The sequence below is a fragment of the Ptychodera flava genome, chromosome 19 (genome assembly GCF_041260155.1).
Source record: "Ptychodera flava strain L36383 chromosome 19, AS_Pfla_20210202, whole genome shotgun sequence".
Taxonomy (NCBI): Eukaryota; Metazoa; Hemichordata; class Enteropneusta; family Ptychoderidae; genus Ptychodera; species Ptychodera flava.
In genome coordinates, this window is record NC_091946.1 from 14,104,218 (window position 1) to 14,130,211 (window position 25,994).

The 25,994-nt window shown below is 36.0% G+C and overlaps 1 protein-coding gene and 1 long non-coding RNA gene across 2 annotated transcripts in view; one reads left to right on the forward strand and one right to left on the reverse strand.

Moving 5' to 3' along the window:
* LOC139118651 (neuromedin-K receptor-like) overlaps positions 1–2,498 on the forward strand; it is a 58,762-nt gene extending 56,264 nt beyond the window's left edge. Inside the window, exon 4 of the mRNA XM_070682072.1 lies at positions 591–2,498. Coding sequence (XP_070538173.1) covers positions 591–749 — 159 coding nt within the window. The 3' untranslated portion in view covers positions 750–2,498. The remainder of the gene's footprint in view (positions 1–590) is intronic.
* The window catches only part of LOC139118657 (uncharacterized), a 358,536-nt gene that overhangs the window by 95,321 nt on the left and 237,221 nt on the right, over positions 1–25,994 (reverse strand). The window lies entirely within an intron of this gene.

The window sequence follows — 25,994 nt, forward strand, 5'->3', positions numbered from 1 at the left end:
TACTCCTGATGAAATAGTGAGAGAGAGAGAGAGAGAGAGAGAGAGAGAGAGAGAGAGAGAGAGAGAGAGAGAGAGAGAGAGCGAGAGAGAGAGAGAGAGAGAGAGAGAGGAGAGAGAGAGAGAGAGAGAGAGAGAGAGAGAGAGAATGGGGGAAGGAGGAAGAGAGAGGGGCGAGAGAGAGGAGGGGAAGGAGAGGAAGCTTGGAGAGAGAGGGTAGATGGGGAAGGGAGGGACGTAGGGAGGAAGGGAGAAAAGGAGGGGAAAGGAAGGCCGCGCTCATAAGATCTCAGGTGAAAGTATTTCCTCGATAGCAATCATTGCCTTCGTCTTAATTGTTTGTTCTGTTAACTTCATTATCTGGCGACGATGGACATAGCAAAATCTAAAATTTGCGGTATGTATTGTACTACCCAGACATTTTTAATCTGGAGGGCTTATTGAGTTACATTACCCAGGGTGTAGTTTTAATAGGTGTTCTGTGCTTCTATCAACTCAGCCGGTGAATGGTATAGGCTTTTGAGCTGACATCTATCAGGCAAAAAATCGATATCACTAAGGTTATAAATATCTTGTTTCCTTATTTCTTTCAGGCTGACGTAAAATCGTTGCTCCTACGGGGGAGACGAAGATCGCAAGCCGGTAGGACGCAGAACAAACGGCGTCGCTCGGTATCGTCCTCGCTATTCACGGCTAATTCGATCCTGAGTAAAAGGTTGCCGAGTACTCGCATAAGTTCCGTGACTGGTTGAACCTGTTTCCCGACAACATTGAAGTGAACGGAAGCTCTTTCACAGCTGTTATCAAAAGAGTGCATGAAATTACTTTGTACTCTTGACATTGACCACCAGAAAAGAGTGCTCACATCGTCATGTGATATTACCTTTCTTTCGGGACTCCTCTAATGTACATAATCAAAATTGACGGTGATTCAGTCTTCATAAATTATAACATTCTGAACATGAGCCACAACTCTTCGAATGTATGTTATTATTAACAAATTATTTTTCATTCTCGAAAGACTCTGCTCGACTATATAATGTTATCTCCAAATGGCTAGCCTGAACGTTTCAATAAATCATACACCTCGCCAAGTTTACGATGTTTTGAAATAAATGTTACTGTTGTTCAAAACATGAAGGCCACTGTCCATTCCAAATACTAAAATTGCTGCCTTCTTATTTCGTAAATTCTAATCTTAGACCTGATCTGTGTACAAACAAGTATTGCTACTTTTACCACTTCATCGAGTTACCAATTATTTCCAACTACGATTTGTTATAAATTTTTTAATGGTGAATAGCACTTAGTATTATGACATGTAAAACCCATCGTCTGATCATTTGTCTTTTCCCGCCTAAAACTTTTACTGAATTTTAAAATGATCATTATAAAAGCGATCAGGCGATGCGCCGTATTCACTTTATGATATGGAACTTGTATTTACAAATCATTTATTGTTGTAATGAATTTTTTCTTATATTCTCTAAGATCAATAATTGTTTTGACGTAGTTTTTTTGATTTTAATTTATTTGCACCTGGCAAATCTCGCTACACTAAAAACAATGCGAGGTACGGTCAAAAGCCGCGAGTTCGCAGAAAAAGGTATAGAGGTGTTGCTTCAGATGCATGGATTTATACCCTTTCGATGTTGATGATTGTTCGTGAGTCGAAATAGGCGTTCAATCACAGGTGAGTTCTCTATTACTCGTTGGTGAAAATACTACAGCAAGTCATCAAAGATGGTTCTCAATGGGAGTCCGTAGAAGAGTTCTCCCCGAGGCTCCGCGACAGCGTTCACTTCATCCAGCTTTCCTCAAAGCCGTCACGAGCGTCTCAATCACAAAGCCTACGGTTCAGATCCGGCTCCTGTCAATTGCCTTACTATTTAGGAGACTTGAAGTCGCACCTTCGAGTTGTAAGATTTCAGGAAGATGACACTACGGAAGTTTTTAACTGAGGAGTGTCTAGGGTAGCACATAGAAGGATTTTCTCGACACCGACAGACAGCCTGAAGGACGAGAGGGCAAAATAGACCGGTTGATGGGGACTTTTTTGCAAATAGGATGGAGACATTTTGGCTGATGTCATTTCAAATAGGCTATTCTGCGAACTTGTTTGAACACCTCTTATATGTCAGCACAAGATACCACCTGACGTTCAAAACTAGTCACGTTCAAGAACATTTACACATGTACTTTGCATTCGAAGTCTTTAATACTGTATCGTTTTGTATCCTGTCTAACGGAAAATGCCAGTATTCGGATAAAGATAATTCGATTATTTGCAGTATTTTAGTATGATTACACTATTGTCGTTTGCCATTCAGGCGTTCAGCAATCAAGTGCGTCTTCACTTGAAGTTTTAGACATTGCTTCGAATTTGTAAGATCCTATTACATCGAACAACATACTTTCTGAGAATGCTGCCATGACGGACATTTGCTTTGATGTACTATTCTTTGTAATGTATTCTTTTCACATAAACTCTTTTAAGACAACTCTACACTTGTGTGGTGTGTGTTTGTTGACCGATATCTGACACTTGCAGTTTTATAGCACTATTTCAGAAAGCACCTCGGAGACATGTTTTTAAAATTCTTTCTAATCCTTTTTGGGTCTGTCTACATATTATTCGGACTACGTTTTAAGACTGTAGGGTAACAAACCTTTTGACTGGCTTGTGTTTTGTTGAAAATTGAACATTTTATCTGTCCCCAAAGAGTAATTAGAGAGAACGGCGGCAATTTTCAACATCAAATATCAGTGAGGTAATTTTGCGGTGATCCGCTTCTCTAATCTAATCAGTTTGTAGAATAATTCCAGATTTTCATTTGTGCTCATGTAAACGATTTTTGCCAAAGATCCCTTGAGCGAAGTAAAGAAGGAATTAAACATTTTCAAATTTAAGTGGTGCTACATATCAACTCTTGAGTGGTTGCTGATATTGGCGATGGGACGAGTCATTTGAAGTTATTTTAAAACCTTAGTGTTTTTGAAATATCAAATCGGCCATTTTCTCATTTGTTGCGAATTCAGTAAGAATCCAAGATGGGAGAGGGACTGAACACTACTTTTTAATAAATTCCACCCATTCATTTCAGACAATTGAAGGAACAAATCAGAATTTTACTGAACCACACGTTGTTATTTCCTGCAAAACACATGGTCTGTCACGTGCACAGCTATTCAAGTCATATTGTGTCGATTGCCGCTATTCAATACATAGCGTTAAGGGGAGGAAGGTGAGTAATTTCTGAGCCAACTCTCCCATACTCCTTAGCAGCTACATTTGCTTTGACCTTTTGAGGTCAATGACTTGCAAATTCACATCTGTCTGCCTCAGAAACGATTGCCATAATTTATTATTGTATTAATAAAATAATATTGACGATGACTACATAAATGTAACTAACACCTCACCGCTTACCAATGTGAATTCTCTGTATGAATAGCTGCTTCAGGACGCAATTGACCGTTTATTGAGTGTGCGAAATGGTGGTTGGGATAACTATGTTTCATACATTGACTGGAAAAACGGCGAAAAGACATCCGATAAATAATTGAAGACGCCGAAACTAATTCTTTGGTTAAGTAATGAACTTGTTCATAGGAAATAAATGATGGACGAGGTAGAATTGGCATTGACGTTATACGTGTACGAACTCCTTTCAAAATATTTGTCGATAGTAGCACGCGTCATGGCCATTGGTAATTTGAAAATAGTTTGTATGCGTGACACGTATTCAGCGGTTGATTTAAGGCTTCATCTGAGTCAATTACCTAGAATGCCTTCCTAAAATTCTAATTACTGTAAAATAGCTTTAATATCGTTCCTCATTCAGAAATATTTTCGATATTAAAGAGCCGCCGGAATGTGTACTAACCGAAAATCAGATTACAATGTGTCCAATTTCCTTTTCGAAGCGTGAATGTAATCGAAGCCCGTAAGTATCACTTTAAAGCCCCAATAACTGCGAATGTGTAATACACCGATCTCAAAATGTCCTCCGTTTTCTAAGAGTTTTCTTTGAATAAGACCCATTTAAGACTGAAAAACTGTACAACACTGTCATAAGTGTCGAAAGTGGCACGTGAATTCAAACGTTTTAACATCCTTTAGATTTCCCGCCATTTTCAAAAACTAATCATGTGACAGAGGAAATAAATATTACAACAACAAAATGTTTGCCATCGTGTGTCGTGCATTCAAGCAAATGATATCGTGTTTTTTTATGATCATGATGTGTATGTGCAGGAAATACTGCATTTTTGTACTTTTCCGAGGGGCGCCAATTTATGAGTGCGGCACCCGTTTATTATTTAACCTGTTAAAACGCGTAGGCATGGTCCAAATCAGAGACCAGTGATACTTCTATACATGTCCTTTAGTAAGCACATTTACACGAATCAACTTTGGTTTGAAAATTAAATCATGAAAATAATGCATAAAATTCGCAGCTATTTGGGCTTTAAGGAATATACGCGGCTTCAAACGACGCACGCCGCGGTTGGTGCCTAGTGTCTGGCCAATAGAAGAGTGCCTTTAGTCAATGTCCGTTAAACGAGCGCGGAGGTGGGAGTAATGACGCGGACTTTTTGTCTGAAGCCCTGTTTAATCTCCGCGGACAGGCCTGTCGAGATCCGCATCGGGCGGAAAGCCGACAAAATGCACCGGCGGATTTGGGAATGTACCGGCGGACTCGCCAACGGCACGTGATTTGATTAGATTTGATGTCGTTTTCTGCCGACAGAATGGAATGTTTACCAAGCAAGTCATGCTCCGTGAGAACAAATTAACACATGAAGCGAAATCCAAACAAGATAATTGAATACTGAAGAGTGACATGAAATCTACCTCGCTGTGATATATGATAATAAAAAGTTATCATATATACCTTAATACCTACATCACACCAAAGGGAATCGTTTACTTAAAGACGGCTACCTTATCATGTTGATGTTTCATCGGCTGTAAATGTCGGATGTATTTTCATTCTGTACGTATAGTACATATCCCTTTCCTATTCCCCATAATCGTGTCAAAATGCCAGGTGCCCAATATATCAACACAGCCCGGATGTGTGTTGAATGTTTGATCTTCTTGTCGACAACTTCATTTAAGCAATGACAAGAATTCACTTTCCAACGATGACATGACACAATAATTTTGAACAATACGTCGTGTTTGCAAGACGTATGCTTTGTATCAGCATATTTAAGGAAGGATGAGAAATGTATTTATATTTTATTGAGCGAATAAAATGAAAATATCAGTGGTTTACAACCATGGTTCCACTGACATAACACATTACGAGCAACAAGCGAAACTTGTCGACATTTTGGATTTTATCATATATTTGTTCACTGTCTGTTTGCCCTTGATTTGCCTGTCTGTGAATTTTCTGTCTCTCTTTCGGCATAGTATCTGATAACATCAGAAATAACCATCGGAGGTAAAGTGAAACAGAGGAAAAGGTTCAAGAAAACGACAAATAACCTTAGAGCTCTAATCGACGACACCTATTTAAGCTTCGTTCTCTGAGCAAATAATCTTTACATTTACCTGAAAGAGGAAAGAAACACAACAAACAAATAACTTCTTATCAGCCTCGATTACATCAAATTGACAATTTGAAGTATCTCAGGAATTAAAGTTATACATTATCATGCAGAGATTTTTGATCATTAAGGGAGAAAATGTACTCAAATTTACTAAAGTTTTACATTGAAAAGGTACAATTCATCGTGTTCATATTAAGGGAACATAATTTGACTTTTACATAATAAGATAGCGAAAATTTAACATTCTGTGCAAGTTCTAAACTGAGTCCTTCAAAGCTGTACCTACGATGGTTTTAAGAGTCAAAATATCAGGCCCCTTGGTGCATTCTGTTATTAATGATGAGCCTGTGGCAAGAATGACAGTCGTAGTTGTTACGAACATCTCTTTCCATCGCGGTTTGCCGTGCCGCCCATGGTTCCAAACTAGCAGTGATCGATCAAATGCACGTTTGGCGTCAACAAATTTTACCAGGATAGGAGTTGAAACTTCTAAAATTAACCTTCCATCACGAATCTGTTGCAACGTGTCTTCTGAACAAAAATCATTCAATTGTTAATATCTAAAAAAATCGCATCGCATTTACGCTGAGAAAAGAGCTTAAGGTCGTTAAATCTATTCTGCTTTTTCTCGTTAAGAGCTAACTAGAGGTTCAATTCAATGACTAATGTGTGGGAGTTGTTATAAAGCGGCTTCTACAAGTAAGCTTGAGCGTGCTCTTCAGTCCTTACCGGCTGTTGTAATGTTCTCGCTCCAACACCTCATCAGCGTCGCCACTGAGCAGATAGCCCGCAAAAGAAAGAACAGCATGTAGGCTACGCCGTTAAATTTACATTTCCATCATATGTTCGTAAACATTTGATGTCCCCATCGATAAAATGGATCTCAGTGTAAATAGAGGGCACGTTTTTGTGAAAATTCCAAGCCGAATGTCTTCAAACAGATGTCGTTTTCGCTTATCTGATCAGTTGCCGGTTTCGAAAAGTATCAGCGACGTACACAATCAAAGTCAGGATATTGGCAAATAATTGCAATCAGAGTCATTCCATTTTATTGAGTGGTTTATGAACTTTTTAAACGGAACATTCCCTGTGGACGGTCAGGCTCGGAAACGATTCACTTGTAACACTCCTTTTCATGGTGCTCGGCTTTTTACCATGTAAAAAGGATAAGGTAAATATAGAATATTTAGATCAAAATGAAACTGTTCCCTCAGATGCAATAAACGCTGGGATTTTTCCCGCTTTACACGCTACAACAAAAATTGAAATCTTAAACGGCGCGTCCCCCTACTTTATGTGCCACATGTTAAAAACAACAGCTAGCGGCACTTTTTTTCCATCTAAATATAATCAACATTTCAATGTCTTCTATTCCTTCGTAATTTTCACAAAATTAATTCTAGGATTGATGGCGACAGGACCAATATACATGAGCGCCCTCAGCCGAACAACTGCTCATAACTTTCGCGGGGAAGACAATTGGGTGCTCCTTTAGAATTGATGCGTCTTATTTGTTAAAGTCGACTGCAGTGGACTTTCCTTTCAAAAAAAACATGTGCAATAACTTGTAAACCATATCTTTTCTTGATGAGAATGTTTTTGTACAGGGTTATTGCTTAATGTAGTACGCACCTCGAAAATGAAAGACTTAAAATTTGCTCAAACTTTCGTCGATGAAACTTTCAATCATTCTCTTACGAAATTACGACTAAAAACCCAGGGATCACCGTTAGGCATTAGAGAAACAAATTACCTAGCATTTACCAATATTTAATATTCAAAATGGCTGCCATCACTGTGTAACTCTACGACGAGGCAAAATAAAATGTTTGATTTTCGAAACACTAAGACGGTGAAACTTTTCTGACTTCAAGAGCTTTTAAATGAGCCCTCACATGTGCTAGATTAGCAAAGAACTTAATTCAATTTTTCTAATGTTACAGACTTGATGCAATGTTTAGTGTTACTCAAACACCAACTTGAATTTACCGGATATAGACTGATAGCGTCAGATTTCATATTTGTCAAAAGAGTTTCTCACTCTGCAACCGTTTGTCGTGGTTTCGGAGTGTCATAGAATGAACCGTATGCATCCTTTTTGAAAAAAACTGCCGACTGTTCCTGAAGATAGCTACATCCTTGTTGGATAACTACACAATGTAGCTTTTCAGCTACACACCGCAATGAAGTAAAACCCATCCATTTACTTTATTACTTGCCTCGTATATCGATCGGCGCGCTTCATATGATTCAATGGTAACTCGTAGATGACGTCGCGGGCCGCATACGGGTCAGTCACAATCAGGGTGCTCTAGACAGATTTCGACATGTTACGCTCTAATATAAAAAAAAGTTGAGCAAAATTTAATGAAACATTGTTCTTAATATGAAACAACCAGTAGAACCAAACAGGCCCCATCGAAAAATGGAGTTTTTGTGATGATTTTGAGCTGAGTAGTGAAAAAGTACCCTAAAAATGGGTCAAAATGGGCGTTACGCTGTTTCATCTGAAAAAGCACATTTTGTTAACTCACTTTTTGAAACTGTTCGATCAATTTTTCGATTATTCAGAATATTTACAGTATCACATAGCATTTCTTCTTTCTTTTGCAAGTTATTTTTCTCCATACATGGATTTCAATGGAAATGGCGTGATAACAATTGGTGTGTCGTTACGCTTGTTATATTTTGACAACAGCATTGATTTATCTCTCTATTATCACTTGGTAAACATTACCCTAGAATGTTTCCTAAAACATCTATTTGATTGGAAGACCAACTGTGATTAGTTGGTACTAAATGATTATAGGGTCAACGTATTGATTATGAATGACAGATCATGAAAGTTGCCCACATTTTTTGTCCCCAAATTTTGTAGTGTCCGTGACACCCTCATAACTTTTAGCCATATTCAGATAATACAGATCTGATGTCATTAGCCAAAGTGGCCCTGTTGCCTTCCTTATGTGTTATAAAAATATAATCCATTTATCATTTGTATTGTTTCAGTGCATCAAAAAGGGGCCAAATGTAGTGTCCGTGACAGCCGTAGTGTCCGTGACACCAAATCCATACATTACTTGTTACAGTGATTTAAGCTGGTAACTCTATTGTTTACCAGCTGAAGTTACATTTTTATAAGAGAGTAAATTATTTTTTGAGTAAGACATCAAATGAAATATATTAAACCAGTGAACGGTGTTTTTTCTACCTTTTAAGATTGTAATGTTAAAAAACTGTCCTATGAAATAACGGTATAGGGGTTTAAAAAAAGGAACAGAAATAGTGTTATCAGTTATTTCCCTATATAACTTTAAGATAGAAATGTTATTTATAGTGAAATTAAGGCATAACACTGAACAAACTAATTTACTTTCACATTAAACCACTTTCCATTTGCAACTGGCTTCATGTCACGGACACTACACCTAACAAGTGGTTAACCATTTTTTACTGCATTTACATTTAAATTCACCTGACATCTGAAGTAAACTTCATAGACCATAATAAATCCTTTTAAAACAAAAGAAAATATGTTTTTGAATTATATAAGGGGGAAAGTGGTTGCAAATCTGACTATTTATGATGATGCTGCAGTAGTGTTAGCCCCAGTACAGATCTCTGTCAACAGTGATGCATATAAGGGGAGGGTTTATGTCCCTTCAAATAATTTTTCTGTTTTAACCCTTTGTTTACATTATAAGGCTGTATTATTAATGATGAAATTTCAATCGTGCGTTGTTTGTTAAGGGAAAGCTTTGGCGATATATAAGAAGTGTAAGTGGTTGCACAATTGACTGCTTACCATGGTGCTGCAGTAGAGTTGGCTCCGTTATGGATCCATATCAACAGTGATGTATATAAGGGGAGGGTTTATATCCCTTAAAATTATTTTTCTGTTTTAAGCCTTTGTTTGCATTATAAGGCTGTATTATAAGTGTTTGATGAAATTTCAATCGTGTGTTGGTTGTTAAGGGAAAACTATGGTTAGACATAGTCGGATCTATCATGTGGTGTCTATTAATGCTGTGATCCTAAAATCTGTTCGGAAACCCAGGAGTGTGGTTTCTCCTGAGTCGCAAAGTTCTGTCTTTCCTAAGTTGTTGTGTCAGATATTTTGTTGTTTTGTTATACTTGTTGATGTTAATGTTTTCACGTGTTATTGGCTTCAAATAACATCAATATTTCTATATTTTTATCTTGTGTTGAGATTATTGTAACGTTTGTCTCTTTTTGTGGACTTTGTTTTGACAAGTGTGTCTTTATGTTCTTGTTCTTTTTGTGGGTTATTATTGGGTGGTTTGGGAAAAGGATTTTTAATGTTTCGTCCTTTACAAGTTCCTGCCAGTATTTTGCAAGACTTTCTTTCAAGTCTTTGGGCTATTCAACAATGAATTCTACCGCCAAATATGTGGCTGTGTAATGGGCTGAAATGCATTGCTGGGGATTGCCATGATTGCATTTCATAAACTGGAAATGGAAATCATCTCTGAATACCAAAATGTGATTCACTTTTGGAAAAGATTCAGAAATGACATTTTCATAATTTTTACTGGAACACAAAACCAACTGGCAGAGTTCAGCCATAGAATAAACAAACTGCACCCAACACTTAAATTTACAGTTAAGAAATAACTAGAAAAGAAAGAACATTTCTCGACGTCAAAATTTTGAAGGGCCTAAGGCACAACCAGGAAAATATTTTGGATATTAAAACCCACACAAAAACTAATTGAAACATTCCAATACCTGCACAGAGAATCATGTTACCCAAATCAAATTATAACGGACTAATTGAAGGTGAAATTCTCAGACACTTCTGTACATCCAATGACCCAAACGATTTCAAGAGATAGTTGATTTCTTTACAACAAATTAATTTACAGAGAATACACGGAAAAAGAAATAACTAGATTACAAAAGAAATCAAACACAGGAATTGAAATCAACAAAACGTACAAGAAAAATAAAGAAGGAAACAACAAATAATCTAATCTTCACAACAATATATAGGCCATAAACTAAACAAACGACTTGAAAGAAAATCTTGCAAAATATTGGGAGGACACTTTTCAAAAAAAAAATTCACAAAAAAATCTCAACACAAGATAAAAATATGGAAATATTGGCTTTATTTTTTAAGCCAATAACACATGAAAACGACAAAAGAACAAGCATATCAAAATCAAAATATCTGACACAACAACTTAGGAAAGACAGGACTTGCGACTGAGGAGACTGAAACCACACACTTGGGTTTTGAAACATTAATTTCAGGATCACAGCATTCAAAAGACACACATGCTAGGTCCGACTAGGTCCCGCCATAACTTTCCATAAACAAACAACACACGACTTAAATTTTATCAAACACAAATAATACAACCTAAAAGGTTATAATGCAAACAAGGGGATATAAACAGAAAAATAACATTACGGGACATAAATCCTCCCCTTATATACATCACTATTGACAAAGATATGTAATTGAGCCCACACTACTGCAGTACCATCATAAATAGTCAGATTTGCTACCTCTTTCCCCATTATATAGGCGAGCGGCGAATCCACAAAAAGGGCTTATTTTAGGAGTTTAATGTACCCACCTTACATACGGCCACATCATACCTCATTTGAAAGCTTATTATTCTACTTTAAGAAAATTGACGATGTGGAGCTGCCAAGTAGGGCCATAACCTCCTAATTTGCATAATTAACAAGGGTACCCAATTTGCATAAATGCGATATAATATTTGAAATTTATTGTTAACTTCTCTAACGATACGTTTAAACTATCGAGTGCTATATATCAAATGAAAGGTCTTTCCATGTAGAATACAAAATGGATATTCAAAGAGATATTGAAATTGATTATACTGAAATATTTTCATGTTTATATGGAAACAATATTTTCCCCTTTTGAATAACAATATTTTAAAAAATTTAACACATACAGCAACAACACACAGCCACACCATACGTCATTTGAAAGCTTATTATCTCTACTTCACGAAAATTGACAATTTGGAGCTACCAAATCGGGCCATAACCCCCTAATTTGCATAATAAACAAGCATACCAAATTTGCATAAATGCGATATAGTATTATAAATTTATAGTTAACTTTTCTAAACATACGTTTAAACTATCGAGTGATATATCAAATGAAAGGTAGTTACATGTAGAATACAAAATGAATATTCAAAGAGATATTGAAATGGATTTCACTGAAATATTTTCATATTTATATGGAAAAAATATTTTCCCCTTTAGAATAACAATATTTTTAAAATGTTAACACATAGAGTCCTATCATACAGCCACATCATACGTCATTTGAAAGCTTATTATATCTACTTGAAGAAAATTCACAATGTGGAGCTATCAAGGAAGGCCGTACCCCTTTATGTCCATAAATTACACTGGTAAGCAATTTGCAGAAATGAGATATGAAATTAGAAAATTCATTGTTAACTATTCTAAACACACTTTTACACTATCGAGTGATATATGGTCTCTGGTGATGGTATTCGCATGTAAAACACAAAATTGATATCAAAAATGATATTTAAATTAATTTACGGAAATATTTTCATATTTCTGTCGAAATAAATGTTTCCTCTTTTTAATAATGGTATTTAAAACAAATAATTTAAGTATCAATGCAACAAAAAGATCCACACGAAAGACACTATTGTAGTTGTTGAAATGTAGCTTTGTAGCTGAAACAATGTGTCAGAGTAAGCTGCAGTTAAAGTAATGGCATGATTCATGATCCAAATCATTCACGTCATTTCCAGTAAATCTAGTAATTGTAGGAATTCATCATCCTCTTCTTCACCAGCATTGTCATGAGTAAAAGGGTTGCCACAGTTATCGCTGCCTTGGCAGGAACACAGGTCTGTGCAGGGAAGATTAATTCGACAACAGACACAATTGGTGACATGTAATGAGAGAAAGCAGCTCCGCAATTCGTTCTTATCTTAGTTGTTTGAATTTTGTGTACGGTATATGTGTATATTGTAAGTGTATATTATGTTATGTTTGGCCGTTTATGTATAGTGTTGATTTGCCATGGCGAGACGTAACCCCAATCTACATGTTCTGCCCTATGGGGTAGCAAGACTAATGTGACACTGCGATCCTTTGATGCTACCTTTTGAGAGTACTGAGTTGTCTTCATCAGTCCTTCATTTTTTTGGTGAAACATGTGCACTGATTGAATGATTGTAGGTGTTACCAATCGAGTTGTTCCACTGAAAGTTCAGTTTGTTCAAGTACGGAAGCTAGGATGTCTACTGTTCGTTCAGGCTGTATTTGTGTACGCTCATTTCAATCGGAGATCGGACTGTTGTAGGTTTTGTGAAGTTTGGCATCATCGTAACGCTTTATATTCCATTTCTATGTATGTGATTAGGCTACGCTCACAAATAACGGTGAGAGGCAGAGGAATTCGGGTTGGGAGATTGTAGAGGGGTACTTGGAGATTTTGATCAGCATATAGGGGACCTGAAATTGGTTCCCTTTTACTATTTACGATTCCAAGGTTTTGAAATTAATTTAATGAAAATTTAATAACATTTAAATGTCATCCGATTGTCCAAAGTTAGTAATAATTTAACAAGATTTAGAATCGTTTGGTCGCATTTCCTTACTTTTATCTCGAAAATATCTTGTATTCTCTATTGCCTTGTTGTTGCATGATTGTTCTAATGTATCGTAATGTTTCGCGTTTAACAAGGCCCTTGAATGTTGCCGTTTGATTTCGTGAACCGCAATGTATCTGTTGGTTTTGTGTGTGTTTTGCAGTCGAGAATGTCCTCTTTGTTCCACCGATGACCTTTATAGATAATGAGGTCTAACGATATGATTTCTTGAGAAGAGCTTTCGAAAATTTGAAAGTATGATGCATTTTTTCATGTTTGATATGAATTCATTAAGCTCGTGTTGAGTTCCAATGAGAATCATACATCGTTTCTGAATCTCAGTCAGAGCGATATTTGTTCAGTGTGTTGCTGAATTATTCTCATTTTGTCTTGTGAAATGTAATGTCGGGAATTTCTGGTAAAACTGGAGATCTCGTACCGCAACCCAAATACATGACGGTAAAATTCACTGTTGACTTGAAAGTGTTGTTTTTCAAGATTATTTTCAGCATAGCTATCATGTATTTTGTTGTTGGTCGTTTGATTATGCAGTCATTTGATGATCTTTCCTGATTTAATGCTCTGTCGACTGATTCCATTGGTTCATTTTGCGTTGTATTAGTGTACATTGAAACAATGTCTAGTGTTACCAATGTCGCATTGGCCGGAACTTTTATTGTCTCAATTTTCCGTGTAAAATCAGTCGTATCTTTGATGTATGTTGTTTATTTCTTCACGATTTATTTGAGAAAATAGTCAATGACTTTTGATCTGTGAAAGGTTGGACTGCATCATCCACTTATAATTCGTCGCGTCAGTGGAAGAAGGTCGTAACTGACATTTTTGAGCAAAATCAGTTTTTATCAGATTACGATTTCTTGTTATCTAATACATCTGCTGAATGTCGATTTTAGTAAACTTTCTCACGAAAAGGTGAAAAAAAGAGATTTTTTAGTTTTGATCGCATCTGCATCTCGGTTTGGCAGTAAGGTCGTAACTGCTGCAATAAGGTCGTATCTGCAGTCAACGCTCGTGCAGAAAGGTCGTAAGTGTCAGATACGACCTTTTGGGGACGTGCTGTGACGGATGCTAGAATAAATGCAATAACGTCGGAACTGCAGTGGACGGATGATTATTGGCGAAACACAAAGGTATTTTAGATGGTATTAGAATAAAATGCAAAAATTATGTTACTAATATGTACGGGCCCTTCACAAATACAGTAGGAGACACGCACAGAATGATTGGTATTGCGACAGGTATCAAAGCAGGCTGGTCGTAAAGTATTTACCACATTGTTGTAAAACGGTGAGTGTCATTGTGGGGTATACATTAGCCTCTTTGGAGCGCGCCGTGTATATAAGCAATGCCGTAAAACGGTATGATGCGCCCATAATTCCAACAAATATCCTATGTACGTCGGAAGCAGAGAACTGCATCTTTTAAGTCTTGTGCTTTCTCCTACGGCCGCACTCGTACTCGTCTGTATTGAAAAGAATGTCAAATAAAACTGCTAACATGTGAAGGCGATATAGGCGAGAGAACAAAGTGTACGAGAAACAAACTACACGATCATTCAGATGATGTGCGTGCGTCAAACTTGACTGAAGTAAAGGGCACTTCGCCTCTATGATGACGATGGGTGATAGCTTTGCGAAGTCAATGAAAGTTGTATTACGTTGTAAATCCCAAGTGAGGCTGCCTAAGGAACATTGCGTTGCATCAAAAGTTATTATTGAATAGGGTTGTAAACCTGAATCAATATAGTTGTGATTGTGCAGGACGGGGCGCTCCTGTTACGTTGTTTGTAACCGGACTGCATTTAGACAACTTCATTCAAATTCCAATCAGAGCGGCCGTCCACCACACTGTCTACAGTCATTGCAGGTACCGAATCAATAGCCTAAAAACATTTCCAATTTCAGATTATATTGCCACATTAAACTTTTCTGCAATGGTATGTTCCACTACGTTATGTCACATCGCTTGGTGAGCCATGAGGTAGGAATATTCATTTTCTTTGGACTGTGAACTTGGAAAGGAAAGGACAAAGGATACAATGAACAGTAACATGTGATTTAAAGTATCCTAGAAGCCTTGCTAGTTTGAGTGGTATGGCTACCATTAGTACTCAGGTGTAAAAAATATATCCTCTTTGATTCTAGTTTACTAACACCAGAGATAATGTGACCTTGTTTGACATTATGACATTACGTTAAACCCACGTAGATGCAACCTTTGATGGATTATTCACTACTTTTGTTTTTTTTACTCATGTTCTACTTCCAAAAGTATGGTGAAATTCTCAGTATTTAGCATGTCAATATAACCATGTGCAGTACTGTAGGTGATTTTATTGTTGACATGTGAATTTTAGTTCGGACAGAATCCAGTTGTTAGAAGTTACAGCTACTGTTGCTTTAAAGGCAGGTGCTGGATAATGCCGATTAACTTCGTAGCGATTCATAACGGTGCTTGAGTAGAAACTGAGAACACAGAAGCCGACTGATCCGCTAAAATATACTAAAACAAGTATTCAACCAAATTTTAATGACAAACCCCAACATCTAGTTCTATAAACACATCACCATACAGCAAGACATAAAATAGTACAAAAGCTCTGGAGATAATGAAAATTAGCTTCAGAAAACAAGAGAACGGGCCTGGAAAACTGTTGTTACATGATTCAAACATAGCCGTTACATGGCATGCCCATTCAAAATCACTCCCAATAAACATCCGTGCAAACACAAAATTAATCTTCAAACCCGTATGTCCCGGCGCCGGCCTTTAATAAGTTTCTTGCAATTTATACCCAAACATTTGATACTGTTTAACTCTGTTTTTTCCTTTTAGAATGGACTCATGCCAAGAATGCATGTGTTTGTCTTCAGAGCTAGATTTAAAAATAACGGGTTTCAAACCTCAAGGGTATACAGTTACAAGCATCCACTAGATTAAGACGACAGGCTCTGCAGCCGTACACAGGCAGGTAGCTACGGTTCAAGTGGAGATCCCATCTAAAAGCGAACCAGCTGTGTTTGAAGATACTTAAGCAAGAAATAACTTTTACTCGATTGAGAATCGTCGTCATATGATTGATCATCATATAGCAGAACGTGACAAAGAGAACATAAAACAATATGATTGAGTATACAGTACAGTATTATGAAATGACGATGATATACCACTGAGTGTTATTCAGTGAAAGTTAAGTCAAGATAAACATAACTTGCGCAGTGAGGCTTGTACTGATGTTGATATTGCTGTCAATAATGGTGGGGATGATGGTGGTGTTAGTGGTCGTGGTGGTGTTGGTGGTGATAATGAGGTTGATAATGAAAATGATGATATTCCTTTAAGATTTCTGCGTTTACATAAAAAGTTGGACAAAATTCAAAACAGCAGTTTTTTTAAAAAAAACACAACAACAATGCATTATTGTCAAAGTATTTGAACATTTTACCATGACTTAACAACTACTGCCGAAGTTATTTTTTTTAAACAATGAATTTACAGCTATTTTTTTAATTACAAGGGATTGTTGCAATGAATTGTTGTATGAATTTTCACAACGAGTTTACTACTGTATGTTGGCCAATGAATTTTTCAACACCTCAGTGTTTTTTTTCAATACCTCAGTGTTGTTGATGTTGGATTTAATGAAGCTGTTGACTTTAAAAATTCTGCGTTTGTATACATATTGGACAAAATGATGTTACAATGTAAAATCAAAACAGCATTTAAAAAAAAATAATTTAACAATACATTATTGCCAAAGTGTTTGAACATTTTACAATGAATTTACAACTATTTTTTATTACAAGGGATTATTGCAATGAATGGGCTATATGAATTTTTACAATGAATTTATTACTGCAGGTTGGCAAAAAAATTCTTCCAACACCTCAGTGAATACACTTTTTTCAATGAAATATTTCAGTGAATTTATTAAGTACTGTATTTTCAATGAATTGTTACGTTAATTAAATTATAAATACATCCAATGGTCATTCCCATAATTAATCCTTTCAGGCCTGACAATTTCTAGATTGATAATATTTGGCTGTGATAAGAGGCAAGCATACAAGAACTTCAATATTACATGAAGGTTAATCTCTATGTCAGACTATAAGTTTACTGCATTATAGGTTTAGACACAAACAAAAATATCCCCTGGCTGAAATTTCTGCAAACCTCTGGCATTATCTTGGTATCCTTGGCCAGGTCTGCCTGCTACAGACATGTAAGTTAATTTGAAAAATTTCAATCAGGGTCAAAAGCAGAAACAGACTCCATTTTTCTGTTGGTGCCTATTCATGTTGATTGACAAGCCTTTCACTCACTCAGTCTGTTGTGCAATGGATGCTCTGTAGAAGAAAGTATGACACTGGGATTAAACTGTGATGCAATTTTGAATTCTTTGCCTGACCTTCTGAAAGTGTAGATAAAATTATTTTACTGTAGTTCGAGCAAGTCAATGAAATTTAGGCCTGAAAGGATTACTTAATATAATATCTGGCTATTACTTTTTGAGTGATTTTTTGCAGGAATGCTACTTGTGTTGACTTTAAACAACCAAAGACATTGTGCATCCATAAATGAATTACAGTTCAGGAAAAAATGTGAAGTAATAGTTTAGTGCATGACACAGTTGCATACACTAAGACTGTGAGACTGTAAGACTGTAAAGAGTGGCTGTAACTAGAACCTCTGTTTTCAGCAAAATTGTTCTGTATCAGACTCATATTGGTTTAATATGCCTTCTATTAAGTTGACATGTCTCGATTTCCAACTTGTGCTTTATAGGTCAATGTGTGAGAACTTTCCAAGTTCTCTATGAAGTTTTCTCTCAGAGAATTAACATGTTAATTTAGAAAGCTTAGTTCAGAACATCAAACATGTTTTTGAAAAAATTGAAAACAATTTTCTGTGACTGACAAAAATGAAAAAAACCTGAAAACATTAACCGAATGTACTATTCATGTGAGATCCAAACAAACCGAAAAACCAAACGAACAAAACTATTATCACAATCAGATAACACTTGTGTTAACTTCACACTCTATGAACTATGCTTAAACAAAACAGGTGTATATTTAATCATTAAAATGACACTGGAAATATTTGTGGCCAATTTTTTTTCAGTAATTGGTAAATGAGTTTAACTCTTCAAAGCTTGATGGTTGCAGTGTGGCATGTGTCCAATCGTTTATCGACATTTTAAAAATTTTCTGTTAGATTCTACTCCCAAGCCAGCGCATTGGATTTTTTGAGCACATTGTGCTGTCCGACGTTGAGGGCGCTAGATAAAGCAGCCCGGGTACCATGCAAGATATGAAATAAAACGAGGAGTAATTGAGAAAATTAATAAGGTTTTGGGAAGACTCTTCATTATTCTGAGTGATTATAACGATATGGAAGCCAGGGTTAGCAAATATATCCTCACATTCTATTACAAAAGGTTTGTGGCGTGTGGGTTCCTCTGACCCTGAGGGCGTATACTAAGGAAGTCTGTAAAACTGAAAACATTGCTTCTCCGGTCGGGATCCAAGCATTTTCATCTTTGACATCCATTCATGTAAATCGTACTACCCGTTATCAATGTAAACTACACTAGTGACTTCAAAGTTATGTGATACTAGGTAAGAAGCGGCAGTTACGACCTTTTGACACTGAAACCATACCATGAGTTTTCCATGCAATAAGGTCGTATCTGCCACTTACGATCTTTTTTATCTTTGTTTGGTCCACTTCCGGGGTCGTATCTACATTTTTCGCCTAAAAATATTTATTGAAAAGGCATTCCGAACCAAGAACGTAATGAGTCGAGTCTAAAAATTATTTTGTAGGAACCGCTGACTTTAAATTTCGATATATTTATATTTTTGCTGAAAATCAGTTTTATGCCTCTCCTGTAAAATTTGGTGAAACGCAGTTACGACCTTCTTCCACTGACGCGACGAATTGGGCGGCCCACGAACTTTCCTCGCGGGCGTCATTTTGTTCACTTGTATTTTTAGCATAAGGTACCAACTTTTAAGTGGTGCTAGTGTTTTACTCTTAACTAGAATAATCGCCATGGCTAATTAACACTTTATATAAAACAGCCAAACATAATATACACTGACAATATACACAATATCATACACAAAATGCAAACAACGAAGATATGAACGGTGTGTTGAGTTGCTTTTCCTTCATTATATGACAATAAATACGATAAATGAAATATGGTGCCTTCCGTCTACATATTCCACATAACTGAACTGAAAATACAGATGTAACACAGATGTAGTAACCAATGATGTCTCCATCTAACAAGATTTCTAGAGAAATTGAAACAAAAATGACATCAATAATACAAAAGGGTCATCAACACAGCTATTTATAACAAAATTGGAACTAATTTGGGATAATTGGACGGTGAAGTAATGTCGGTTTAATTTGCAAATTTAAGCTCATCTGCTTTTCTTTTTACTTGTAATGTTTTTAAGAGTAACTTGTTATATTGCAACACTCAACTATAGAGCACAAAACACGTTTTAGAAAATTTGCAAAATGTGAAGACCAAATTATCCCAAATTAGTTCCAATTGGTTTTATGTATTCTTGTTTTTCAGCTATATGGGAATTAGACAGGAAAATGTTCCAGTTTTCGTATCCTTAATAAACAACAAATCAATTGCAAAACAAATTCAGATATTTATCCCCAAAACTTTAGCATTATTCGTTATTAGTACACAATATTTTGAATATTATAAACTAGTCAAAACGTTTACGATTTAATTGAAAATATTCAATAAGAATATTTTGAATACACGTTTGGAGTTCATGATTTTATTCTACATGCAAATACCTATCATTTGATATATCACTTGATAGTTGAAAAGTAAGTTTAGAGTACTTTGCAATTGATTTTAGTAATTTTATATTGTATTCATGAAAATTAGGTACCCGTTTGCATTATGCAAATTAAATCATTACAGCCCTATTTGTCAGCTGCATATCGTCATTTTTCATGGGGCAGAGATAATAGGCTTTCAAATAACGTTTGATGTGGTTGTGTGATGCGGTTCTATGTGTTAAATTATTATAATATCGTTATTAAAAAGGGGAAAGTATATTGTTCTACATTAGTACAAAAAATTTTAAGTAAAATCATTTTATTATCTCTTTGGATATGCATTTTGTATTCTCCGTGCAAATACCTTTCATTTGATATATCACTCGATAGTTTAAAGTATGTTTATAGTAGTTAATAAATTTCTAATTTTATATCGCATTTATGCAAATAGGGTACCCATGTAAATTATGCAAATTAAGGGCCACGTCCGTACTTGACAGCTCCACATTGTCAATTTTCTTGAAGTAGAGATAGTAAGCTTTTAAATAACGTATGATGATGCTGTAAGATTTGGCTTTTTGTATTAAATTTTTTTAAATATTGTTATTGAAATGGGGAAAATATTTTTTCAATATAAATATGACAATATTTCAGTAAAATGAATTTAAACATATTTTGGATGTCTCTTTAGTATTTTACATGCAAATACCTTTGATTTGATATATCACTCGATAGTTTAAAAGTATTTTTCGAGTAGTGAATAATAAATATCTAATATCAATCGCATTTATGCAAATTGGGTACCCGTGTGACTTATGCAAATTAGGGGCTACGGCCGTACTTGACAACTAAATGTTGTCTATTTTCTTCAGGTAGAGATAGTAAGCTTTCAAATGATGTATAATATGGCTGTATGATGAGGCTGTATATGTTCAAATTTTTAAGATATTGTTATTCAAAAGGGTTAAATATTTTTTTCAGTATTAATATGAAAATATTTCAGTAAAACCATTTTAAATATCTTTTTGGATATCAATTTTGTATTTTACATGCAAATACCTTTCATTTGATATATCACTCAATAGTTTAAAAGTATGTTTAGAGTAGTTAACAATGAATTTCATAATTTTATATCACATTTATGCAAATTGGGTACCCATGTGAATTATGAAAATAAGGGGTTATGGCCCTACTTGGCAGCTCCACATCGTCAATTTTCTTGAAGTAGAGATAATAAGCTTTCAAATGATGTATGATGTGGCCGTATGTATGGCGGGTACATTAAGTGTGAAAAATGGGTGTGTCTGCCGCTCGCCTAATACAGAATAGATGCTGACCAAATACTTAAAATACTCCAGTCACCTTCAAATATCACTATTAGTGGCAAGAGAGTATTATATTATACTCTTCATGACTTTAATTAGACTTCTGATACAGAGAATTTGTGTTTAATATTGTCTGTTAAAACTGATAACGAAGTTGCTCCTTAAGTAATCAAATGTGTAGTGTCCGTGACGCTACTCAAATACAGATCACAATAATATCTTGGAAACCAAATGTTCAGTAAATCATTTATTGTTCACTTTATAGTGTTACTAGGACAGTTTTGCATTGTATAGCATTTTCTACATACCAGTTATTATTGCCTACATACCAGTTATCTCAAAAATTTTGCATTCAGTGTTGTATTTCTGATAAAATTTTCTGGTTATTGAAAAATACCAGTACTACAAATATTCTTTATGTCAAACTTCCTTAATAATATGTTTTTGATTTGTTTGTAATCAATTCTTGTCATAATTTTACTGTTTTTACAGGTTTACTGGTTATAATAAACAATAGTTTGTTTCACACACATATTCCTGAATGTGTAGTGTCCGTGACGCTTTTACCATACTACAAAAATGACTAGAAAACTAACAAAAAATGAGCAAAATTTTGCTGCAAATACTATTAATGTTTTCTAAAGACTTCAACAATTGCAGTAAAAAATAATTTAAATGTACTAAAGGGCAAATCTGTAAACTAGAGGAATCATAAGCTCATGGGGGAAAAATGAAAAATTCTTTTTTTTTTCGTAACAAATCATTTTGCAGGAAATCATGCAAAGCTGGGTAAAATCCTGATACATTCACCTTATTTTCTACAACAGATGTATATATTTTCTGGTTAAACTTTTAAAAAGAATATTTGTACAAATGTTGTATAGTCTACTATGTTATTTCTTCATCAACTCATAATATTTTGTAGTGTCCGTGACGGTGTGTCAACACAATAAAGAACTGGTTGCCATGGAAATACTGAGAAAGTTTGGTTCACAACTTTTCAAGCAAATATGTACCAAACCTTAAGCTTTGTGAATTTAGTAAATTTAGATATGTGTCTACAAGATGAAATTTTGACAAAAGTGAAACACTCTAGAGCACCCTGATTGTGACTGAGCCGATAGTCATCACTTGACTGAAAGTGAATCGGAACTATTTTCAACTTGACAACGTTTTGATGCAAAAATGTTGAAATATCATGTTTTGCATAGAAAATCCTAGTTTAGGAAAATTTTGCTGGCAAAAATGATAAACCGCATAACAGTAGTTTAAATATATCAATGCGCCGTTCGATGATAAAAATCGTTCCATTTTTAACGGATTTTCATCTAAGATGGAAATAAAGCATTTGATTATCATTTGCCAATAAATCTAAATATTTTGAGAGAAAACTGTGTAAGAGAGACATGTAATAAAAACATTATAGCCCAAACAAGGGACTATGTACTCTCGGGGCAGGAGACCATTTGCCCTCCTTACGTCGGGCAAATGGTCACCTACCCTCGGGCACATAGTCCCATGTTTGGCGTGTTATAATATATATTATGCAGCTCTTACTGCTACATGACAAATCACAACATTCAGAGAGGCAGGGGAAATGATGATGGTAGTGGTAATGTTATGGGGGTGATTGGGATTCAAACAGCGCCATTTCCTATCAATGTCACAATGTATGGAGAAATAGGTCGGGTGCTGACCAAGCAATAGAGATGCACAGTGATATTTTTATCAGGCGCCTCTGGAAAAACTGGTCACACATTCAAGTTGTTTTTTTCCCCGCAGGTCCTCCCGTGAAGAATGAACTCATTTTGCCATTTTATCTTCAAATAAGGAATCGTGGATGCTCTAATATGGCTGCTCTTATAAAGAGCTTTGTGAAAATTTCAAGAAAATGGCAACATTACCAAGTCAATTGAACTCGGAGACCGTACATGACCTATTGCAGTCCTCTGCGTTAATACTTTCCGTTACAGCTGTTGGCGCTATCCAGTTTTTATATGCACATCAGAGTATCTCTGTTGGAGATAAGGAACTGGCTTTGCCTTGACATTTCACCTTAAAGTTTGTTCTCCGATCTGTTGACTTGATAAATCCGTGTGTCTCCGAAAATGCGGGTTGTAAATATATCCGTTGCTTTTGATTCTGGCCTCCTCAGTGTATTATATCCCTCCTCAAACATCGCATCACCGATATCCATTCGATTTATTATCACCATGTCCATTTATCAGGCGGTTCGATAATCGCGGACTGTCCAAAGAGTGAAATGATGGAAGTCCCGGATGTAATCGATCACTTCAAGCAGTAGCAATGCTTTACGGTATCGGGCTTACACCATGTTGTGATATATATTCTAAGTGCACTTTCGCCACCCATGACTTAGCAAACGATGAGAATAGATTCAGTGTGTAGGTCAGCTCAGGTCTGTTCAGTGTAATGGTAACACTATTAAATTATGGTTTCCCGTCATGGTCTACTTTTGCGATTATAGTATCTATCTATACTCCTGCTATGCATACCCTCGCGACTTGGGCAGGACATGGGTAAAAAAACATTTTGTGAGAAACGGTTCCTTAAACCTACCCATTTCCATCTCAAACTACTCGCAATGAGATGCACCTATGGTAGTGGATAGCACCACCTTTATCAACAAATTTTACCCGGACAGTGACACATTTATCCTTTGAATTTGTATACAAACACAGTAATTACGCCTGTGAACATTTTCGTCTCTATTTATGGAAATGTGGTAAATCAGCCATAGCATTTTTACAAGTTGTTGCGGTTGTGCAAACGTGCCGTATTACAGCGCCACCGCTCGTTGATGTTGGAGTGTGACGTCAGTGGAATCGCTCTCTCACTTTGACCGACTCCAATATTTACAATCAAGTCGTGATTCAAGGGACAGGCGAAAAAATGCTGACGGTTAGTCTTAAAAAAATTTGCGTCGACACTGCCACACATGGACGCTGGCTGGTAACCTTGTTCTACATTTATCTATATAGTCGATGGTTTGTAAGTATATTTATGATAATACATTAAAACCTGTCTTCGTATCCACCCGTACAGAGCGGTCACCTTTTTACAGTGGTCACCTTGTGGCAGTCTCGTGACATTGTACACGTAAAGAGCCCTCTCCAGAACAGCCACCTCTCTTCTTTGGTCAGTGACCACATATTATTGCTTCACTTTGGTACAAAACCTGTGTATAATGGTCAGCATATCTGACTGTGAATGACCTTTATCAACCGATTCTTGGACTAAAAGCAAGAGATTACTCTATTTGGACCAACTGTTACAGCTGCATCACAAGTGTTTCAGAAATTAAAATCAAGTTTTATGATTTTTAGAGATTTATGATATTGAATTTTATTATTACTGTTATTTTCTGCCAAAGTCACCACTCGAACACCATCTGCACATAAAGTAATGCCACAACTACCCTCTAGAAAAGGCTTCCTCCATGGTGGTCACGTTTTCATTGGCTCTAGTGTGAGCCACTTTACACAGATTTGACTGTTATAACATAATAACACATAACCATGGATATTTTTTGTCTATAAATAAAGCCATGCATCAGGACAGTTTTTTCCAGACAGTTTCTCCTATAGTTATCTGTTAGATTTTTCAGTTTCTCCGATTCCAATACAAGCTGTATTGATTTCATGGTTTCTCCCAAGAAGACGTTCCAGGTGTTCAGCTCAAATGGGAAACGAGTGAGGGCGCTCTTACTCACACTCACCTCTGAAGGGAGATCGTTTCCTGCACCATACCTCGACAGTTGGTAAGTTGCCAAAGTGGACAAAATAACTTTACAATTTCATGAATTTGCATCTTTTCATTGTATCGCCAGATAGTTAACAAGATAGTTTGCGATCAACAGAAGATCTATAATATTTCTTAAATGATGATATTTCATCGTCGACATAATTTATAGAACAAATATTCTTTCAGATGTCGCGATGCAACGAACTCTGAATTTGAATATAGACCCTCGAGGGTCTATGATTTAAACTTCTATATCCTGCCCATGTGTTAAAACCAAATCTAAGGGACAGCAACTATGGCAGCTAAATGGCGAATGTGTCTTTATTTTTTTATAAATTCAAGACTGTCTTTATCTCGATTGCAATTGTTAGGCTCGTAGTTAGGGGAATTACGAGTGAAGGTACTAATCTGGATCGTAATGCTTTCATTAACTGAAGTGGACACCAAGATGTTGATTGCAGCACAACTTTAAATCTTTATTCAAGATGGAAAACGTAACGTTCAGCGTCTCAGGTCTGATCGTCAGTGTACATTCGCTCCAAAGTTATATACCTTTTATAGACTTACATAATTACAAAATTATCATCATTATGAAATGGTCATCACATGGAAATTTCCCGCCAGTTTTTATAGTTTCTTAAGATTAAACAACATTACACCATAGAATATCCCGTACTCGATCGTTCTCATTCTATATTTACAAATAATGAATTAAAATGACGTTTTGTCCAATCTCCTTCTCGTACGATCTTGACTCGACCTTTACACGCCTTGACCACGTGAGGGACGTTTCGAGATAAAATCTTTACAAGGGAGGGCGTTACACAAAATGAGCCATTATAATTGACTT